The 16,134-nt window shown below is 44.8% G+C and overlaps 1 protein-coding gene across 1 annotated transcript in view; it reads right to left on the bottom strand.

Annotated features, from left to right (window-relative positions):
* LOC106593983 (plexin-B3-like) overlaps positions 1 to 15,744 on the bottom strand; it is a 98,797-nt gene extending 83,053 nt beyond the window's left edge. Inside the window, exons 1-4 of the mRNA XM_045692794.1 lie at positions 15,331 to 15,744; positions 8,807 to 8,967; positions 8,364 to 8,511; positions 7,987 to 8,051 (exon numbers count right to left, since the gene is read on the bottom strand). Of these exons, the coding sequence (XP_045548750.1) occupies positions 7,987 to 8,051; positions 8,364 to 8,511; positions 8,807 to 8,967; positions 15,331 to 15,483 (527 nt within the window). The 5' untranslated portion in view covers positions 15,484 to 15,744. The remainder of the gene's footprint in view (positions 1 to 7,986; positions 8,052 to 8,363; positions 8,512 to 8,806; positions 8,968 to 15,330) is intronic.
* Positions 15,745 to 16,134: the final 390 nt, after the last annotated feature.

Below are 16,134 nucleotides of genomic sequence, written 5' to 3'. Positions count from 1 at the left end.
TAATACCTGGAACAATACCCACAGAACACTATAATACCTGGAACACAACCCACAGAACACACTATAATACCTGGAACAACACCCACAGAACACACTATAATACCTGGAACAACATCCACAGAACACTGTAATACCTGGAACAACACCCACAGAACACTGTAAAAGCTGGGACAATACCCACAGAACACTATAATTCCTGGAACAATACTTACAGAACAGACTATAATACCTTGAACAACACTCACAGAACACACTGTAATACCTGGAACAACACCCACAGAACACTGTAATACCTGGAACAATACCCACAGAACACTATAAAACCTGGAACAACACCCACAGAACACACTGTAAAACCTGGAACAATACCCACAGAACACACTGTAATACTTGGAACAACACCCACAGAACACACTGTAATACCTGGAACAATACCCACAGAACACAATGTAATACCTGGAACAATACCCACAGAACACTGTAATACCTGGAACAATACCCACAGAACACACTATAATACCTGGAACAATACTCACAGAACACACTGTAATACCTGGAACAACACCCACAGAACACTGTAATACCTGGAACAATACCCACAGAACACTGTAATACCTGGAACATTACCCACATAACACACTGTAATACCTGGAACAATACCCACAGAACACACTGTAATACCTGGAACAATACCCACAGAACACTGTAATACCTTGAACAATACCCACAGAACACTGTAATACCTGGAACAATACCCACAGAACACACTGTAATACCTGGAACAATACCCACAGAACACTGTAATACCTGGAACAACACACTGTTATACCTGGAACAATACCCACAGAACACTGTAATACCTGGAACACCACCCACAGAACACTGTAATTCCTGGAACAATACCCACAGAACACACTGTAATACCTGGAACAATACCCACAGAACACAGTGTAATACCTGGAACATTACCCACAGAACACTGTAACACCTGGAACAATACCCACAGAACACACTGTAATACCTGGAACACCACCCACAGAACACTGTAATACCTGGAACAACACACAATAATACCTGGAACAATACCCACAGAACACACTGTAATACCTGGAACAATACCTGCAGAACACACTATAATACCTGGAACAATACCCACAGAACACACTATAATACCTGGAACAACACCCACAGAACACTGTAATACCTGGAACAATACCCACAGAACACTGTAATACCTGGAACATTACACACAGAACACTGTAATACCTGGAACAATACCCACAGAACACACTGTAATACCTGGAACACCACCCACAGAACACTGTAATACCTTGAACAACACACTATAATACGTGGAACAATACCTACACAACACTGTAATACCTGGAACAATACCCACAGAACTCTGTAATACCTGGAACAACACCCACAGAACACTGTAATACCTGGAACAACACCCACAGAACACTGTAATACCTGGAACAATACCCACAGAAAACTGTAGTACCTGGAACAATACCCACAGAACACTGTAATACCTGGTTCATTACCCACAGAACACTGTAATACCTGGAACAATACCCACAGAACACACTGTAATACCTGGAACAATACCCACAGAACACTGCAATACCTGGAACAACACCCACAGAACACACTATAATACCTGGAACAATACCCACAGAACACTATAATACCTGGAACACCACCCACAGAACACACTATAATACCTGCAACAACACCCACAGAACACACTATAATACCTGGAACAACACCCACAGAACACTGTAATACCTGGTACAACACCCACAGAACACTGTAATACCTGGGACAATACCCACAGAACACTATAAAACCTGGAACAATACTTACAGAACACACTGTAATACCTGGAACAACACCCACAGAACACACTGTAATACCTGGAACAACACCCACAGAACACTGTAATACCTGGAACAATACCCACAGAACACTATAATACCTGGAACAACACCCACAGAACACACTGCAATACCTGGAACAACACCCACAGAACACACTGTAATACCTGGAACAACACCCACAGAACACACTGTAATACCTGGAAAAATACCCACAGAACACTGTAATACCTGGGACAATACCCACAGAACACTGTAATACCTGGAACAACACACTGTAATACCTGGAACAATACCCACAGAACACTATAATTCCTGGAACAATACTTACAGAACAGACTATAATACCTGGAACAACACCCACAGAACACACTGTAATACCTGGAACAACACCCACAGAACACTGTAATACCTGGAAGAATACCCACAGAACACACTGTAATACCTGTAACAACACCCACAGAACACTGTAATACCTGGAACATTACCCACAGAACACTGTAATACCTGGAACATTACCCACAGAACACACTGTAATACCTGGAACAATACCCACAGAACACTGTAATACCTTGAACAATACCCACAGAACACTGTAATTAATACCTGGAACAATACACACAGAACACTGTAATACCTTGAACAACACACTATAATACTTGGAACAATAGCCACAGAACACTGTAATACCTGGAACAATAGCCACAGAACACTGTAATACCTGGAACAACACACTGTAATACCTGGAACAATACCCACAGAACACTATAATTCCTGGAACAATACTTACAGAACATACTATAATACCTGGAACAACACCCACAGAACACACTGTAATACCTGGAACAACACCCACAGAACACTGTAATACCTGGAACAATACCCACAGAACACTGTAATACCTGGAACATTACCCACATAACACACTGTAATACCTGGAACAATACCCACAGAACACACTGTAATACCTGGAACAACACCCACAGAACACTGTAATACCTGGAACAATACCCACAGAACACTGTAATACCTGGAACATCACTCACAGAACACACTGTAATACCTGGAACAATACCCACAGAACACTGTAATACCTGGAACAATACCCACAGAACACACTATAATACCTGGAACAATACCCACAGAACACTGTAATACCTGGAACAACACCCACAGAACACACTATAATACCTGGAACAATACCCACAGAACACTATAATACCTGGAACACAACCCACAGAACACACTATAATACCTGGAACAACACCCACAGAACACACTATAATACCTGGAACAACATCCACAGAAAACTGTAATACCTGGAACAACACCCACAGAACACTGTAAAAGCTGGGACAATACCCACAGAACACTATAATTCCTGGAACAATACTTACAGAACAGACTATAATACCTTGAACAACACTCACAGAACACACTGTAATACCTGGAACAACACCCACAGAACACTGTAATACCTGGAACAATACCCACAGAACACTATAATACCTGGAACAACACCCACAGAACACACTGTAAAACCTGGAACAATACCCACAGAACACACTGTAATACTTGGAACAACACCCACAGAACACACTGTAATACCTGGAACAATACCCACAGAACACAATGTAATACCTGGAACAATACCCACAGAACACTGTAATACCTGGAACAATACCCACAGAACACACTATAATACCTGGAACAATACTCACAGAACACACTGTAATACCTGGAACAACACCCACAGAACACTGTAATACCTGGAACAATACCCACAGAACACTGTAATACCTGGAACATTACCCACATAACACACTGTAATACCTGGAACAATACCCACAGAACACACTGTAATACCTGGAACAATACCCACAGAACACTGTAATACCTTGAACAATACCCACAGAACACTGTAATACCTGGAACAATACCCACAGAACACTGTAATACCTGGAACAACACACTGTTATACCTGGAACAATACCCACAGAACACTATAATACCTGGAACACAACCCACAGAACACACTATAATACCTGGAACAACACCCACAGAACACACTATAATACCTGGAACAACATCCACAGAACACTGTAATACCTGGAACAACACCCACAGAACACTGTAAAAGCTGGGACAATACCCACAGAACACTATAATTCCTGGAACAATACTTACAGAACAGACTATAATACCTGGAACAACACACACAGAACACACTGTAATACCTGGAACAACACCCACAGAACACTGTAATACCTGGAACAATACCCACAGAACACTATAAAACCTGGAACAACACCCACAGAACACACTGTAAAACCTGGAACAATACCCACAGAACACACTGTAATACTTGGAACAACACCCACAGAACACACTGTAATACCTGGAACAATACCCACAGAACACAATGTAATACCTGGAACAATACCCACAGAACACTGTAATACCTGGAACAATACCCACAGAACACACTATAATACCTGGAACAATACTCACAGAACACACTGTAATACCTGGAACAACACCCACAGAACACTGTAATACCTGGAACAATACCCACAGAACACTGTAATACCTGGAACATTACACACATAACACACTGTAATACCTGGAACAATACCCACAGAACACACTGTAATACCTGGAACAATACCCACAGAACACTGTAATACCTGGAACAATACCCACAGAACACTGTAATACCTGGAACAATACCCACAGAACACACTGTAATACCTGGAACAATACCCACAGAACACTGTAATACCTGGAACAACACACTGTTATACCTGGAACAATACCCACAGAACACTGTAATACCTGGAACAATACCCACAGAACACTGTAATACCTGGAACACCACCCACAGAACACTGTAATTCCTGGAACAATACCCACAGAACACACTGTAATACCTGGAACAATACCCACAGAACACTGTAATACCTGGAACAATACCCACAGAACACTGTAATACCTGGAACAATACCCACAGAACACACTGTAATACCTGGAACACCACCCACAGAACACTGTAATACCTGGAACAACACACAATAATACCTGGAACAATACCCACAGAACACACTGTAATACCTGGAACAATACCTGCAGAACACACTATAATACCTGGAACAATACCCACAGAACACACTATAATACCTGGAACAACACCCACAGAACACTGTAATACCTGGAACAATACCCACAGAACACTGTAATACCTGGAACATTACACACAGAACACTGTAATACCTGGAACAATACCCACAGAACACACTGTAATACCTGGAACACCACCCACAGAACACTGTAATACCTTGAACAACACACTATAATACGTGGAACAATACCTACACAACACTGTAATACCTGGAACAATACCCACAGAACGCTGTAATACCTGGAACAACACCCACAGAACACTGTAATACCTGGAACAACACCCACAGAACACTGTAATACCTGGAACAATACCCACAGAAAACTGTAGTACCTGGAACAATACCCACAGAACACTGTAATACCTGGTTCATTACCCACAGAACACTGTAATACCTGGAACAATACCCACAGAACACACTATAATACCTGGAACAATACCCACAGAACACTGCAATACCTGGAACAACACCCACAGAACACACTATAATACCTGGAACAATACCCACAGAACACTATAATACCTGGAACACCACCCACAGAACACACTATAATACCTGCAACAACACCCACAGAACACACTATAATACCTGGAACAACACCCACAGAACACTGTAATACCTGGTACAACACCCACAGAACACTGTAATACCTGGGACAATACCCACAGAACACTATAAAACTTGGAACAATACTTACAGAACACACTGTAATACCTGGAACAACACCCACAGAACACACTGTAATACCTGGAACAACACCCACAGAACACTGTAATACCTGGAACAATACCCACAGAACACTATAATACCTGGAACAACACCCACAGAACACACTGCAATACCTGGAACAACACCCACAGAACACACTGTAATACCTGGAACAACACCCACAGAACACACTGTAATACCTGGAAAAATACCCACAGAACACTGTAATACCTGGGACAATACCCACAGAACACTGTAATACCTGGAACAACACACTGTAATACCTGGAACAATACCCACAGAACACTATAATTCCTGGAACAATACTTACAGAACAGACTATAATACCTGGAACAACACCCACAGAACACACTGTAATACCTGGAACAACACCCACAGAACACTGTAATACCTGGAAGAATACCCAGAGAACACTATAATACCTGGAACAACACCCACAGAACACACTGTAATACCTGGAACAATACCCACAGAACACACTGTAATACCTGGAACAATACCCACAGAACACACTGTAATACCTGGAACAATACCCACAGAACACTGTAATACCTGGAACAATACCCACAGAACACTGTAATACCTTGAACAATACCCACAGAACACTGTAATACCTGGAACAATACCCACAGAACACACTGTAATACCTGGAACAATACCCACAGAACACTGTAATACCTGGAACAATACCCACAGAACACTGTAGTACCTGGAACAACACACTGTTATACCTGGAACAATACCCACAGAACACTGTAATACCTGGAACAATACCCACAGAACACTGTAATACCTGGAACACCACCCACACAACACTGTAATACCTGGAACAATACCCACAGAACACTGTAATACCTTGAACAACACCCACAGAACACTGTAATTCCTGGAACAATACCCACAGAACACACTGTAATACCTGGAACAATACCCACAGAACACACTGTAATATCTGGAACATTACCCACAGAACACTGTAACAATACCCACAGAACACACTAATACCTGGAACACCACCCACAGAACACTGTAATACCTGGAACAACACACTATAATACCTGGAACAATATCCACAGAACACACTAATACCTGGAACAATACCCACAGAACACACTATAATACCTGGAACAATACCCACAGAACACTGTAATACCTGGAACAATACCCACAGAACACACTGTAATACCTGGAACATTACCCACAGAACACACTGTAATACCTGGAACATTACCCACAGAACACACTGTAATACCTGGAACATTACCCACAGAACACACTGTAATACCTGGAACAATACCCACAGAATACTGTAATACCTGGAACAACACCCACAGAACACTGTAATACCTGGAACAATACCCACAGAACACTTTAATACCTGGAACAATACCCACAGAACACTGTAATACCTGGAACAATACCCACAGAACACACTGTAATACCTGGAACACCACCCACAGAACACTGTAATACCTTGAACAACACACTATAATACCTGGAACAATACCCACAGAACACTGTAATACCTGGAACAATACCCACAGAACATTGTAATACCTGGAACAACACCCACAGAACACTGTAATACCTGGAACAACACCCACAGAACACTGTAATACCTGGAACAATACCCACAGAACACTGTAATACCTGGAACAATACCCACAGAACACTGTAATACCTGGAACATTACCCACAGAACACACTGTAATACCTGGAACAATACCCACAGAACACTGTAATACCTGGAACAATACCCACAGAACACTGTAATACCTGGAACAATACCCACAGAACACAAAAAACTATCATTGATTCCAGTCTACAGAGAGAAGGGCGATTCCAGTCTACAGAGAGGAGGGCGATTCCAGTCTACAGAGAGGAGGGCGATTCCAGTCTACAGAGAGGAGGGCGATTCCAGTCTACAGAGAGGAGGGCGATTCCAGTCTACAGAGAGGAGGGCGATTCCAGTCTACAGAGAGGAGGGCAATTCCAGTCTACAGAGAGGAGGGCAATTCCAGTCTGCAGAGAGGAGTGCGATTCCAGTCTACAGTCTGACATTAATTAGTTTGGATCAGTCACAGAGTGAAGGTCGACCCAGCCGTAGAACTTCACATAGCAGGGTGATTTCCTGTTTCACAGACATCAGCACAACTCAAATCTGTCACGACTCCAAGCACTACAGTTTGTCTCACCTCTCGACCAGCTGCTTGTATCTGGGGATCTCTCTGGCGTACAACAGCTTGTTCACTGGAGAGTCCTGCAGGTCAACAAAACCACCGGCATCACTACACGTGTTAATATGGATTATAAAATACAAGACTCCTTTTCCTTAACCGGTTCTCACAGGCTAAAGTTGTCCGGACAGACCTGATGAGAAACGACAAGAGCTAAGAATCTGAATCAATATCGTTGTATTGTTGATGACTGATTTCTCCCTACTGTATTCTGAAAAAACCATCAATAAATATCACACATTCAAGATGTTGAAACTTGGGTATTATTAATAATAAACAAAATATATATACAAAATAAAGTTTTTCTAGAGAGGAGAGAGACAAGTGTTTCTGACCCGTCCGACTTTGTGTTCGGTGGTGGTGCAGGAGTCGATGAACGTCTGAGCGATGACAGAGAGGACGGCGTCCACGCTGTCCGTCACCTGGACATCAAATACGAACTGAGGATTCTTCAAAATGTTCACCCAGAACCTCAGAGGCAGGCTGGGAGGGAACACAAACACTATTCTTACTGAAAGGACATAGAACATATTTTTAAAAACAATATCACATTTGTTCAGTCGTTGATCACGGACATAGTGAGTTCGTTATTTAGGATGCGAGGTGATCAGTCAGTTTGCTCTGTCACCGATCGCAATCTTTCAACCGTCGAAAATCAAATTTCTCTCTGCAGTGTACTTTTAACATAGAAGAGGAGGGAAGAGTTTCATTTCATTGAATTGTATTTAAAATGTATAGAAGGATAAAAACCAATAACCAGGACAAGTGACAAACTGACCTATTGGTCTTCCAGATGTGCACGGTATCGGGGTCGTCGATGCCGTGTTTTTCTGCCATGTCATCCAGGAAGTCAAAGAAGAAACGCACAGCAATAGGAGGAGGGCGCTTGGTGTTGAGGATGGCTACGAACACATCGTCTACAAACTTCTGCAGCGTCCCCTAGAGAGGAGAGAGACAACGTCCTTTATACACACAGCTAGGTGTATACTATACCATCTGCAGCGTCCCCTAGAGAGGACAGAGACAACGTCCTCTAGACACACAGCTAGGTGTATACTATACCATCTGCAGCGTCCCCTAGAGAGGACAGAGACAACGTCCTCTAGACACACAGCTAGGTGTATACTATACCATCTGCAGCGCCTTCAGGAAGTACTCATACCCTTTGACTTACTACACATTGTGTTACAGCCTGACTGCTCATGAATTTGAATTATTTTATAACTCTGCCATTTTTAAAGTCACGCCCCCTCCGTCCTTGACTTTTTATAAATCAGTCTATATAACACACCAGTCTATATAACACACCAGTCTATATAACACACCAGTCTATATAACACACCAGTCTATATAACACACTGTCTAAATCAGTCTATATAACACACCAGTCTATATAACACACTGTCTAAATCAGTCTGTATAACACACTGTCTAAATCAGTCTATAACACACCAGTCTATATAACACAACAGTCTATATAACACACTGTCTAAATCAGTCTATAACACACCAGTCTACATAACACACCAGTCTATATAACACACTGTCTAAATCAGTATATATAACACACCAGTCTATATAACACACTGTCTAAATCAGTCTATATAACACACTGTCTAAACCAGTCTATAACCACACTGTCTAAATCAGTCTATATAACACACCAGTCTATATAACACACCAGTCTATATAACACACTGCCTAAATCAGTCTATATAACATACCAGTCTATATAACACACCAGTCTACATAACACACCAGTCTACATAACACACCAGTCTATATAACACACTGTCTACATCAGTCTATATAATACACCAGTCTATATAACACACTGTCTAAATCAGTCTATATAACACACCAGTCTATATAACACACTGTCTAAATCAGTCTATATAACACACCAGTCTATATAACAAACCAGTCTATATAACACACCAGTCTATATAACAAACCAGTCTATATAACACACCAGTCTATATAACACACTGCCTAAATCAGTCTATATAACATACCAGTCTATATAACACACCAGTCTATATAACACACTGTCTAAATCAGTCTATATAACACACCAGTCTATATAACAAACCAGTCTATATAACACACCAGTCTATATAACACACTGTCTAAATCAGTCTATATAACACACCAGTCTATATAACACACTGTCTAAATCAGTCTATATAACATACCAGTCTATATAACACACCAGTCTATATAACACACCAGTCTATATAACACACTGTCCTAAATCAGTCTATATAACACACTGTCCTAAATCAGTCTATATAACACACTGTCTAAATCAGTCTATATAACACACTGTCTTAATCAGTCTATATAACACACTGTGTAAATCAGTCTATATAACATACCAGTCTATATAACACACCAGTCTATATAACACACTGTCTAAATCAGTCTATATAACATACCAGTGTGTATAACACACTAGTTTATATAACACACTGTCTAAATCAGTCTATAACACACCAATCTATATAACACACCAGTCTATACACTGTCTGAATCAGTCTATATAACACACTGTCTAAATCAGTCTATATAATACACCAGTCTATATAACACACTGTCTGAATCAGTCTGTATAACCACACTGTCTAAATAAGTCTATATAACACACCAGTCTATATAATACACCAGTCTATATAACACACTGTCTAAATCAGTCTATATAACATACTGTCTAAATCAGTCTATATAACACACCAGTCTATATAACACACTGTCTAAATCAGTCTATATAACACACCAGTCTATATAACACACTGTCTAAATCAGTCTATATAACACACCGTCTAAATCAGTCTATATAACACACCAGTCTATATAACACACTGTCTAAATCAGTCTATGACACACCAGTCTATATAACACACTGTCTAAATCAGTCTATAACACACCAGTCTATATAACACACCAGTCTATATAACACACTGTCTAAATCAGTCTATAACACACCAGTCTATATAACACACTGTCTAAATCAGTCTATATAACAAACCAGTCTATATAACACACTGTCTAAATCAGTCTATAACACACCAGTCTATAACACACCAGTCTATATAACACACCAGTCTATATAACACATCATTGTTAGAATCTTAATATCACAAACAGAAATGAAATTAATTATAACCAGTTTTAAGAAGGCATGTCATTTTTTAAAATGGTTTTACCCCATTGCCTCTCCTTCTCCCCACAGTAGGGCCCGCTCCCCTCCTCCTCCCTACAGTAGGGCCCGCTCCCCTCCTCCTCCCTACAGTAGGGCCCGCTCCCCTCCTCCTCCCTACAGTAGGGCCCGTTCCCCTCCTTCTCCCGACAGCAGGGCCCGCTCCCCTCCTCCTCCCGACAGTAGGGCCCGTTCCCCTCCTCCTCCCGACAGTAGGGCCTGCTCCCCTCCTTCTCCCGACAGTAGGGCCTGCTCCCCTCCTTCTCCCAACAGTAGGGCCTGCCCCCCTCCTTCTCCCTACAGTAGGGCCCGCTCCCCTCCTTCTCCCGACAGTAGGGCCCGCTCCCCTCCTCCTCCCGACAGTAGGGCCCGCTCCCCTCCTTTTCCCAACAGTAGGGCCTGCTCCCCTCCTTCTCCCGACAGTAGGGCCTGCTCCCCTCCTTCTCCAGACAGTAGGGCCCGCTCCCCTCCTTCTCCCTACAGTAGGGCCTGCTCCCCTCCTTCTCCCAACAGTAGGCCCTGCTCCCCTCCTTCTCCCTACAGTTGGGCCTGCTCCCCTCCTTCTCCCAACAGTAGGGCCTGCCCCCCTCCTTCTCCCTACAGTAGGGCCCGCTCCCCTCCTTCTCCCAACAGTAGGGCCTGCTCCCCTCCTTCTCCCGACAGTAGGGCCTGCTCCCCTCCTTCTCCAGACAGTAGGGCCCGCTCCCCTCCTTCTCCCTACAGTAGGGCCTGCTCCCCTCCTTCTCCCAACAGTAGGCCCTGCTCCCCTCCTTCTCCCTACAGTTGGGCCTGCTCCCCTCCTTCTCCCTACAGTAGGGCCTGCTCCCCTCCTTCTCCAGACAGTAGGCTCTGCTCCCCTCCTTCTCCCTACAGTAGGGCCTGCTCCCCTCCTTCTCCCAACAGTAGGCCCTGCTCCCCTCCTTCTCCCTACAGTTGGGCCTTCTCCCCTCCTCTCTACAGTAGGGCCTGCTCCCCTCCTTCTCCCAACAGTAGGGCCTGCTCCCCTCCTTCTCCCAACATTAGGGCCTGCTCCCCTCCTTCTCCCAACAGTAGGGCCAGCTCCCCTCCTTCTCCCAACAGTAGGGCCTGCTCCCCTCCTTCTCCCAACAGTAGGACCTGCTCCCCTCCTTCTCCCAACAGTAGGGCCTGCTCCCCTCCTTCTCCCTACAGTAGGGCCTGCTCCCAACAGTAGGGCCTGCTCCCCTCCTTCTTCCTACAGTAGGGCATGCTCCCCTCCTTCTCCCTACAGTAGGACCTGCTCCCCTCCTTCTCCCAACAGTAGGGCCTGCTCCCCTCCTTCTCCCAACAGTAGGGCCTGCTCCCCTCCTTCTCCCAACAGTAGGGCCTGCTCCCCTCCTTCTCCCAACAGTAGGGCCTGCTCCCCTCCTTCTCCCAACAGTAGGGCCTGCTCCCCTCCTTCTTCCAACAGTAAGGCCTGCTCCCCTCCTCCTCCCGACAGTAGAGCCCGTTCCCCTCCTCCTCCCGACAGTAGGGCCCACTCCCCTCTTTCTCCAGACACTAGGGCCCGCTCCCCTCCTCCTCCCGACAGTAGGGCCCGTTTCCCGCCTCCTCCCGACAGTAGGGCCCATTCCCCTCCTCCTCCAGACAGTAGGGCCTGCTTCCCTCCTTCTCCAGACAGTAGGGCCTGCTCCCCTCCTTCTCCAGACAGTAGGGCCTGCTCCCCTCCTTCTCCAGACACTAGGGCCTACTCCCCTCCTTCTCCAGACAGTAGGGCCTAATCCCCTCCTTCTCCCAACAGTAGGGCCTGCTCCCCTCCTTCTTCCAACAGTAGGGCCCGCTCCCCTCCTCCTCCCGACAGTAGGGCCCGCTCCCCTCCTTCTCCCGACAGTAGGGCCCGCTCCCCTCCTTCTCCCGACAGTAGGGCCCGCTCCCCTCCTTCTCCCGACAGTAGGGCCCGCTCCCCTCCTTCTCCCGACAGTAGGGCCCGTTCCCCTCCTCCTCCCGACAGTAGGGCCCGTTCCCCTCCTCCTCCCGACAGTAGGGCCCGTTCCCCTCCTCCTCCCGACAGTAGGGCCCGTTCCCCTCCTCCTCCCGACAGTAGGGCCCGTTCCCCTCCTCCTCCCGACAGTAGGGCCCGTTTCCCGCCTCCTCCCGACAGTAGGGCCCGTTCCCCTCCTCCTCCAGACAGTAGGGCCTGCTCCCCTCCTTCTCCAGACAGTAGGGCCTGCTCCCCTCCTTCTCCAGACAGTAGGGCCTGCTCCCCTCCTTCTCCAGACAGTAGGGCCTGCTCCCCTCCTTCTCCAGACAGTAGGGCCTGCTCCCCTCCTTCTCCAGACAGTAGGGCCTGCTCCCCTCCTTCTCCAGACAGTAGGGCCTGCTCCCCTCCTTCTCCAGACAGTAGGGCCTGCTCCCCTCCTTCTCCAGACAGTAGGGCCTGCTCCCCTCCTTCTCCAGACAGTAGGGCCTGCTCCCCTCCTTCTCCAGACAGTAGGGCCTGCTCCCCTCCTTCTCCCGACAGTAGGGCCTACTCCCCTCCTTCTCCAACAGTAGGGCCCGCTCCCCTCCTCCTCCCAACAGTAGGGCCTGCTCCCCTCCTTCTCCAACAGTAGGGCCCGCTCCCCTCCTCCTCCCGACAGTAGGGCCCGCTCCCCTCCTCCTCCCGACAGTAGGGCCTGCTCCCCTCCTCCTCCCGACAGTAGGGCCTGCTCCCCTCCTCCTCCCGACAGTAGGGCATTCATTTCACATTTCCACAAACTTCGAAGTGTTTCCTTTCAAATGGTACCAAGAATATGCATATCCTTGCTTCAGGTCCTGAGCTACAAGCAGTTAGATTTGGGTATGTCATTTTAGGTGAAAATTGAAAAAAAGGGTCCGATCCTTTTTATTAATTACACTTTGGATGGTGTATCACTACACCCAGTCACTACAAAGATACAGGCGTCCTTCCTAACTCAGTTGACGGAGAGGAAGGAAACCGCTCAGGGATTTCACCATGAGGCCAATGGTGACTTTAAAACAGTTAGAGTTTAAGGCCTGTGATGGGAGAAAACTGAGGATGAATCAGCAACATTGTAGTTACTCCACAATATTAACCTAAATGACAGAGTGAAAGAAGGAAGCCTGTACAGAATACAAATATTCCAAAACATACCTCCTGTTTGCAACAAGGCACTAAAGTAATACTGCAAAAAAATGTGGCAAAGCAATTCAGTTTTTGTCCTGAATACAAAGTGTTGTTGGATTTGCCCCAAACATGAGTACCACTCTTCATATTTTCAAGCATGGTGGTGTCTGCATCATGTTATGGGTATGCTTGTCATCGGCAAGGACTAGGGAGTTTTTTAGGATAAAAATAAAACGGAATGTAGCTAAGCACAGGCCAAATACTAGAGGAAAACCTGGTTCTGCTTTCCACTAGACACAGGGAGATGAATTCACCTTTCAGCAGGACAATAACCTTTCACCTTTCAGCAGGACAATCACCTTTCACCTTTCAGCAGGTCAATAACCTAAAACATCGGATGCATTGATGGGACTCATGGCAGTATTCATACCCCCTTGACTTATTCCACACTTTGTTGTGTTACAGGCTGAATTCAAAATTGATTGAATAGAAATATACATTTTTGTTAAAATGTATTGAAAATGAAATATCTTATTTACATAAGTATTCAAACCCCTGAGTCAATACATGTTAGAATCACCGTACAGCTGTGAGTCTTTCTGGGTCCGTCTCTAAGAGCTTTACACACCTGGATTGTACATAATTTACACATAATTTATTTTTGTATTCTTCAAGCTCTGTCAAGTTGGCTGTTGATCATTGCTAGACAGCCATTTTCAGGTATTGCCAAAGATCTTGAAGCCGATTTAAGTCAAAACTGTAACTAGGCCACTCACGAACATTCACTGTCTTCTTGGTAAGCAACTCCAGTGTGGATTTGGTCTTGTGTTTTAGGTTATTGTCCTGCTGAAAGGTGAATACTAATGATATGCACTCTGGTATAACCTGAAAGCGTTCTCTCTCTCTCTGTGTGTGTGTGTGTGTGTGTGTGTGTGTGTGTGTGTGTGTGTGTGTGTGTGTGTGTGTGTGTGTGTGTGTGTGTGTGTGTGTGTGTGTGCATGTTTGTGTGTGTACCTACCTTCATCGATAGTAGACGTGTAAGGTAGATCTCTGGAATGGCCTTGGCCCTCTCCCTCTCTCTCACGCTGCTGTGTTTGGGAATCTCTGGTTCCTCGCTGGACTTCACCAGGTGCCACAGCCTCAGCCCCTCCTCCCCCTCCAACATGGGCATCTCTACGGAGTACACAGAGGGACACACTTCCAGTTCCAGAGAGGGAGAGACAGGGTAAATCTGAAAATACTACCAAGGGGAACAGGGTACCACTACAGAGGGACACACAGGGTAACATAGTACCACTATAAATAGAAGGACACACAGGGTAACAGGGTACCACTATAGATGGACACACAGGGTAACATGGTACCACTATAGAGGGACACACAGGGTAACAGGGTACAACTACAGAGGGACACACAGGGTAACAGGGTACCACTATAGATAGAGGGATAACAGGCTATATAGTAGTTTAACAGGTTCTACAGTAGTATAACAGGTTCTATAGTAGTATAACAAGTTCTATAGTAGTATAACAGGTTCTACAGTAGTATAACAGGTTCTACAGTAGTATAACAGGTTCTACAGTAGTATAACAGGTTCTACAGTAGTATAACAGGTTCTATAGTAGTATAACAGGTTCTATAGTAGTATAACAGGTTCTACAGTAGTACAACAGGTTCTACAGTAGTACAACAGGTTCTACAGTAGTATAACAGGTTCTATAGTAGTATAACAGGTTCTATAGTAGTATAACAGGTTCTATAGTAGTATAACAGGTTCTATAGTAGTATAACAGGATCTACAGTAGTATAACAGGATCTACAG

The sequence above is a fragment of the Salmo salar genome, chromosome ssa13, assembly GCF_905237065.1.
Source record: "Salmo salar chromosome ssa13, Ssal_v3.1, whole genome shotgun sequence".
NCBI classification, from domain to species: Eukaryota; Metazoa; Chordata; class Actinopteri; order Salmoniformes; family Salmonidae; genus Salmo; species Salmo salar.
The sequence above is the reverse complement of the archived record's forward strand: the minus strand, read 5'-3'. Positions and strand labels throughout refer to the sequence as shown.